This window comes from Pygoscelis adeliae, unplaced genomic scaffold, assembly GCF_000699105.1.
Source record: "Pygoscelis adeliae isolate BGI_AS28 unplaced genomic scaffold, ASM69910v1 Scaffold184, whole genome shotgun sequence".
Classification (NCBI taxonomy): Eukaryota; Metazoa; Chordata; class Aves; order Sphenisciformes; family Spheniscidae; genus Pygoscelis; species Pygoscelis adeliae.
Genome location: NW_008824541.1, coordinates 250,996 through 258,100, shown reverse-complemented (window position 1 = coordinate 258,100; position 7,105 = coordinate 250,996). Strand labels below are relative to the sequence as shown.

Genomic DNA, 7,105 nt, shown 5'->3' with positions numbered 1-7,105 from the left:
GGGGCCGGGCAGCCGGGGGAGGGGGTCTGACCCGGGCACCCACCCCGCAGGGTTTGGCAGCAGCCCTGGGGCAAGGCCGGGGGCCCGGGGGGGCCTTTGAGGGGGAAGAAGGCAATAGCGTGTGTGTGTGTTTCTTATATATTTATATATAAATGTATACACAGGTGTATTTGTATATACTTGTATGTCTATATTTGTGCACATATGTGTATTTTCTCAGCAGTGCTGCTCCCTGGGCCGTTCCCCGCTGTGCGGAGATAACCCGCCCCTGGTCACCCCGGCAGCCCCTCGGGCGCAGCCCTGAGCCGTGTTTTGGTGCCCCGTCCTGGGGTTCGTTCCCCTTTTCCCTTGGTCCCGGGGTGTCTCGGGCCGGGTGCTGCGAGGGCGTTCGCCTTCAGCGCGAGTAAAATTGGTTTTTTGGCACAAATAAGTTGCCGCCAAGAAGTGGGATGTGATGCACGTGCCTGGGAACCGCCAGGGGATGTGGGACGAGGCGTCCCCTCGCTCGGCGAGGTTTGAGCACCGTTTCTGTGTGTTTCTGTGGAGCTGCTCTGCCCTGGTCCTGGCTAGGGGGGCTGAGCTCAAAATCAGCGTGGGGTTGCGCACTGGATGGGATGTGGTGCATCCCATCCCTCCTTGGTCACCCCTGCTCCTCTCGGCTCAGATTAAATTGCAAAGCCTTACTTAAGGGGAAGCGAGACGCTTAGAGAGGCGGTGCAGGGAGGATGGTTAAGCTCACTCTGTCCCCTTTGGTGAGGAGGGGTTTGGGGCACGCTCCCCCGTTAACCAGGGAGGAATTTGGGGGGTTATTCTCTGTCTTTCAACACCAGGCGCTTCTCCTGACGCACCTCATCTCTCCTAGGTCAGCATGATCCCGGGGCACGGGCCGGTGATCCAGTCGGTGCTGGGAACCTTCCTCACCTGGGGGCTGACAGCGGCTGGCTCGGGGCTGGTGTTTGTGTTTTCCAGCGGGCAGGTGGGTGCTGGGATCGTGTCCCCTGTCTCCGGGAGGCGAGCGGGGTCTGGGGCAGAGGGCTGCGCTGTGCTCGCGGGTGGGTTTGGCTGCCTGGTCCCAAGCGTGAGGGGCTTGACGTTGGCCCTGGGAGGTCCTGGGGCAGGAGGAGGAAAAAATCCAGCTCATTTCTCTCCCGTGTGTCAACACAGAAGAGGAGAAGGAAATCAAATTCTCGACCTCAGGCTGTGGTATGTGCTGTAGTGCAGCTCGCGGTGTTCAGGAGATGGGGCAGAGCCGCAGGCAGGGCTCTGTGTTTGGAACAGCAGGTTCTCCTCCTGCAACCTGGTTTCTCTGGTGCGGGATCCGGGTCAGCCCGTGCTCAGAACAAGCAAAGTGCTGATTGTTAAGTCATCTTGTATTCCAAAATCAGAGGTCCTCCCTTGCTGTTGTGTTCATTGCCTGGATGAATTTATTATTTATGCCGCGCTCTTGTGATGATTTATTCAGGAGTTTGCAAAGTGAGATTCCCTTTGCAGTAGCATGTTGGTTTTCTTCCTGGGGGAGGGCGATGTGCTAAAGAAGAAAAACTGCACTGGGAGTTAAGTGGGCAGGACACATGCTGGGTTACTGGAAGACTAATGGCGTTGTTTATAGCAGCCTGTTATTAGAGGAATCAAAGTCTTTCAGGGAGGGAAATGCAGGGCAGTGTGCACTGGGCAGGAGAGTTTCTGGTTTACCTTTCCATATCCTCAGAGCATTTTGGCGTGGGCGCTGGATGGGCCAAGCCTGGTCTGGGCAGCGTTGGTGGGTGGAGGGAGCCAGGATGCGCTGTAGGCTCTTGGTAATGGTGGGGTGCCATCACCCCACGACGGTGGGCTCCTCTGCGTGAGGAGCACGGCTCTTGCCTCAAAGCACAGAAGTCACTTGGGTTGCAGAGATGGGGAGAAGAAAGTGATCTCAGCGTGGCAGCGGTGCAGCTGGCTTCCCCCCTTTGCATGGTTTGTGGCGTGGTTGCACTCCACTGCTTCTGCCAGGAGTAAATGGTGTGTTTTGTGTTTATTTGTTCTTTTTTTTTCTTTTGCAGAGGCGGATCCTAGATGGGAGCTTAGGCTTCGCTGCGGGGGTAAGTACAGCATCATTCTACTCATCATCTCTGCCTGTGTTCTCCTGCCGACACCTCTGAAGCCCCACCATGCTTCGTTTGGTTGCCTGCTCGTGTTAGTGTTTCTTGGATAATTGCCTGAGGTGCAGGTGGGGCAGGGAAGAGCATGGTGCAGCGCCGGTCACGTCTTGTCATGTCTCGGTGCCTCTTCGGTGAGGGTGGAGGTGGCATGAGGAGGGTCATGAGGACGTCGAGCTGCCCACGCTGGATTTGGCTCTCTTGAGTTAAACTCTTCTCATTTCCTTGGGCTTCTGAATCATTCCTCCTGGAGCACTGGTGTCCTGGAGGCTAACGTGCATAGCTTGCTTTGTGCTTCTTGCTCTACTGTGGAGCGTGGGTGCTTTAAGCCCTTGAGAGAAGGGGGAATAAAGACACTGCAGCTCTAAATCAAGGGTGCACACTAAATCTGGGGCTTATTGCATCTTTCTTGAAGGAAGACATGAAACTGTGTGGCTTGAAATTGTGTTGGGGCTTGTGAATGTAGACCTTCTCCCACTGCCCAGCTGCTGGGGTGATGGGGAGCAGGTGGAGGCTCATTCAGACTCGTTAAATCACGTTTGTTTTCCTTCAGGTGCTGGAGTGTGCCTGAGAGCCTGGGGAATGTGCTCTGGGTGGAAGGCGCATCTTCCCAGGGCGTGTGGCGGGTGCGCCAGGGCACAGGGATCTGCCAGGTTCCGCTCGCTGTGTCCTGGCTGTGTAGCTGGCACCTGGAGCGCGGGCGATGGCCGGGTTTTTTTTTTTTGCTGCCGGGTTTTGGGGTGAACCACGAGCCTGGCAGTGCGGGTGGTCTGTCCTGCAGCGTGTAGTAACGCCGCTCGTGCTGAGGCTGTGCTTGGAGTGCGGTTCCTTCCTCCCTGTGCACCCCCAGACACTGCGCCGCCGCTGATCAAGGCGAAATGGGACTGTTTGCAGCTCTGGAGGTCGCAGGTCTTCTGCTGTTCCTGGAGCCTGAAGCAAACCCAGCTGCACCGAGCGAGGGCCTGCCGTGGTGGGTGACATGAAATGCTGCGAAGCTTGGTTTGCTCCCTAGCAAGCTTTCCTGGAATGTGCCTGCGACTTGCTGATGATGTGAATAATCCAACTCGTCTGTTGTAGCGGATTCTCGGGCCGTCATTTATAAATGAATCACTTGCGTTAGGAATTGCCCATTCTGGAGCTTTCCTCTGTGGTTTGATTTCTGAGCTGTTTTTCTCTGGGAGACACACCCTTGTCCCTGCAAGCCAAGTTGGAGCCACTTCTGTGGTTTTGGGGAGATGCTGCTGGGGACAGCGTGGGCTGGGCTGTCCCCTCTCTGGGGCATCGCTGTCTCCTGAAGCAGCTGGTGCGACTGTCCTGCAGCTGGGGAGGTACCGGGGCATGGCGGGGTGTTTGCCCCGGCCGAGGGCTGGCTCGGGTGCTGCCCCGGCACGGCATGATGCTGTCCTTGCCATGGCCACCGCGTCATCCTGCCTGGAGCACTGAGTCATCCCTGCGTGGCAGAGGTGTGGCTCGGCTGGTGAAGCAGAAGTCCTGCAAACATTTGCTTTTTCCCCAGCTTCTTTCAATTTGCTGTGCTTGGAGTAGGAAGGGGGAATTTTTTTCTGGGGTTGCTGCAGTGTCTGGAGGGGAATGTCAGCGAGGAAACCCGTGGTGGCAGGTCCCGTTGGCAGAAGGTGCTGCCGCATAAACCACCCACGAGCTGCAATTTGTGAAGGTTTCTAGGTTGCACTTATAGGCCTGAGCTGCCAAAGCTGGTGCTGGTTGGGGTGAGCTGCCTGTGTCACCCAGGGTCACTGCAGCCCTGCCCTGATGCTGCGTGGCCAGGGCCAGCTCTTTCGGAGGAAGGTGTCAGAGATCCACAGGCGCTTGTGCCGCCATTGCTTCTAGGGCCGCTGGGCTCGCTGGGAGCAGGTCCTTGCTTGGTGGTCGAGTCTTTGGGTGGCAGTGATGTGGCAAAAGCACCAGAGGTTGGAACTTTTATTTTCCTTTTTGCTCGGTTTGCTCCAGATGTGCCCGTAGCTCTCTGCCCCGTGTCTGACAAGGGGCTGGTGTATCCCCCTGCGAGGGCTGCGCTCGACCCCGCACCTTGATGCTTCCCCTGTGCAGCTGCCCGGGGCCGAGGAGGGGGTTTGCTGGATGTTACCCCCGGGCAACAGAATCCCCCTGAGTTTTTAGCAGAGTTGTTCTTTTCCCAGCCGGGCAGTGTTGTAATGGCTTGACTGGCAGTGTGACTGGCCGTGTCTCTATCTCATCCTTACCCGAAAGGGTTTAATAATATGAGAAGTGTTTTCCTCCCTCTGCAGACAGGGAAGGTGCTAGTGATGTGTGTGCTTGGTGGCTTTGCAAAGAGTCCACGGAGAAGCTGGAGGAGAAACCACCTCCTGACCTGGCCCTTCAGGACAGCCCTTCGGCAGGAGGGTACCGTGGCCGACTCGCGGCTCCCTGTGCGCAGGTGGAAGTGGGATGGTGGAGGTGGGACGTGATGCTGGAGCTAAGCAGGCTGCAAGCCTGAGGCTGGCTGTATCCGAGGGCGAAGCAATGGAGAGGGAACCCAGATGGGCTGTGAAATCCTCCTGGCTGTCTGGGATGAGGGGCCGTTCCTGCCTCATCCAGGCCTTGTGCTGCAAAACCGGTGTTGGGGGAACCTCGGGAGCAGCGCGGGCTCTCCGTGTTTTAGCAGGCTGGCTTTCTACAGGGGAAAAAGCAGGGTGTGGAGCAGCTGGTTTTGAAACCTATTTGTACTGTTCTCTCTCTCTTCCTCCCTGTAAAAAGTGTTTCATCAGACAGTGATGTTGCTCTGATCATGGACTACTTCTCTTGCTCTGAGGGATTTCTGTTTAAAACACCGTGTCTTTGATGTAGGTCTCTTGCAGATACGTACAGGCTGTTTCTCTGAGCACTGGGGTAGAGAGAGGCAGAACTTTATCTCCGCTCTGAAATCTGGGCTGCTGGGTTTAATTAAACTTCCCCTGTGCTCTGTCAGAGCCAGGAAACCTCCGGTTCCTGTGCTTTTGGAGGCAGGTATTGCTTCTAACCTTGCTGTTTTGGTGCTTAGCTCAGGATCCCTGGTAGTCATCGGGGTTCCAGGGAATGTGCATGGTGCTCTCCGAGACCAGGATTGCTGGTGAAACAGGGTATAACGGATGGTTCGCTTTCCTGTTGGTAACCGTTTGCCTGCTTGTCTTCTGGGAGCTTGGAAAGCAAAATAAAACTAGAATTAATTAAAAACTTCTCTACAGCTGCTGAATCAGGAGGAGGACATGGGACAGGGATGACCAGGTGACCTCGAGGAGGATGGTCCGGGATGCAGAGTGTTAGTCTGGGATCCAGAAAGCCGCAGCTCGCCACTGCCTTCGCTGCAGATGCGCCATCTGATCTAGGGGAGCCGGTGTAAGCCTGGGCACGTGGTCAAACTGCCGTGCCCTGAGCTGGGGCGTGCCGGGAGAGCCGCCTGTGTGTGCTGGGAACGCGCCGACTGCAAAGCAAAATCCCCTTTTGGCACGGCTCAAGCTTGCCACGTCTGATGGCACAAGTGTCGTCTCAGGCGAAGGGGACCCGTGCGGCTGGTTGCTGCGACGTGGTGGAGCTCAAGCTTCTTCCAGCCCGGTACCTCCGCTCGGGTGTCTGAGTGTTTAGCTTCTCTCTGCCTCAGTTCCCTTTCGGGAAATCGTGGATAATAGAGGGTTTTGTATGCGAAAGCCTCTGAGGTGATGTGTTTCCATGGAGACAAGGCTTCGCTTGCTTGGGCATCTGATGTGGAATTCTGCCTTTTCTCTTAAATCTTCATATTCTTAAATAAGACCTTTTTTCCGATGTTCTGTTATCTCTGTGTTATCCTGGAGGTGCTGTGCTCTCAGATCTCTACATAAACACTTGCAGTGCTCCTTCCCTGCAGCCTCACATGGCTATTCCTCTTACTGGGTCGTAGTTTGATTTCTTCTTCTGTCCCAGGTGAAGCAGAAAATCATAAAGACACGCTCCTTAAACTGCACCAGACATGTCTGGTATTGAATATTCCCTTTCAGTACTGCTTAAAACAGCATCAGTAATTTACACGGGTCTACTGAGGCCGGTTCTCGTTGTTGGAGCCTTAATGAAGTCAAGCTAAAAGGTTTGGCAGGGAAAGTGTCCTGCCAGTCTCTCACCTTCCACTTTTCTTTCCTGTCCTGCCAAGGGGATCTCCTTCGCTCGTAAGCGGCTTGGGTTTTCTGATCTGCACGCCACTAATGTGGCCGTTTCCCTTGAAGCTGCCGTTCTCATCTCGATCCCGCAGGAGTGCGACGAGACGTTGCCGCTTGCAGCAGACAAGATGAGAGGGCTTTAATGTTAACGCAGCGGTGTGATACCAGACTTAGATGTGCAGGGACTCTCCCCCTCGCTCTGGGGTCCAGCAGGGCCAGCTGTGGCTGGGGACGAAGATCATTGTCCTGTTTATTCTGTATTTACAGCATAAAAGCTCCTGTGCGGCTCTGAAGCTGCATGGGCTGAGCTGGGGCGGTGCTGGCTCCGCGGTCCAGGTGGGGGGGAGTGTTGGCACCCCAGCATTTGGGAGGGCACCTGCTTGGAAAGAGATGCTGGTGCCCAGGGGTCAGCAATGGAGACCCATCGAGCCCTGGGAGAGGTGTTGGGACATGGGGTGGCTATAAATCCTGCTGCCTGGCATGTTTCGAGGGTTTTCCATCAGCGTGAGGACACAGGCCTGGATTCAGTCATTTCCCGTGGCACAAGGTGGTCGGGTTTTGAGCCTGGGTTTTGTCTCTGGTTATGCTGATGTATCCCAGGGAAGGGTTTGGGCTCCCCACAACCTGGGGATGCTTTAGATACGCAGCTGCCTTCTGCATGCTTTCTCCTCCCCCCCATCAACCACAGCTTGTTTTCCCAAGAGCTGGTGGATTTACGGCGTTGTTCCATCTTGGCTCTGGAGCACGAAGCCTCTTTTGCGAAAATGTCCAAATCCAGTTTGGCAGGAGGTGTGTCCCCCGGTGCCAGCGAGCGAGCACGCTGTGGGC

At 55.8% G+C, this 7,105-nt stretch overlaps 1 protein-coding gene across 1 annotated transcript in view; it reads left to right on the top strand.

Annotated features, from left to right (window-relative positions):
- The first annotated feature begins 868 nt into the window (after nucleotides 1–868).
- SLC39A11 (solute carrier family 39, member 11) overlaps nucleotides 869–7,105 on the top strand; it is a 96,311-nt gene continuing 90,074 nt past the window's right edge. Inside the window, exons 1-2 of the mRNA XM_009321655.1 lie at nucleotides 869–976; nucleotides 2,040–2,078. Coding sequence (XP_009319930.1) covers nucleotides 869–976; nucleotides 2,040–2,078 — 147 coding nt within the window. The remainder of the gene's footprint in view (nucleotides 977–2,039; nucleotides 2,079–7,105) is intronic.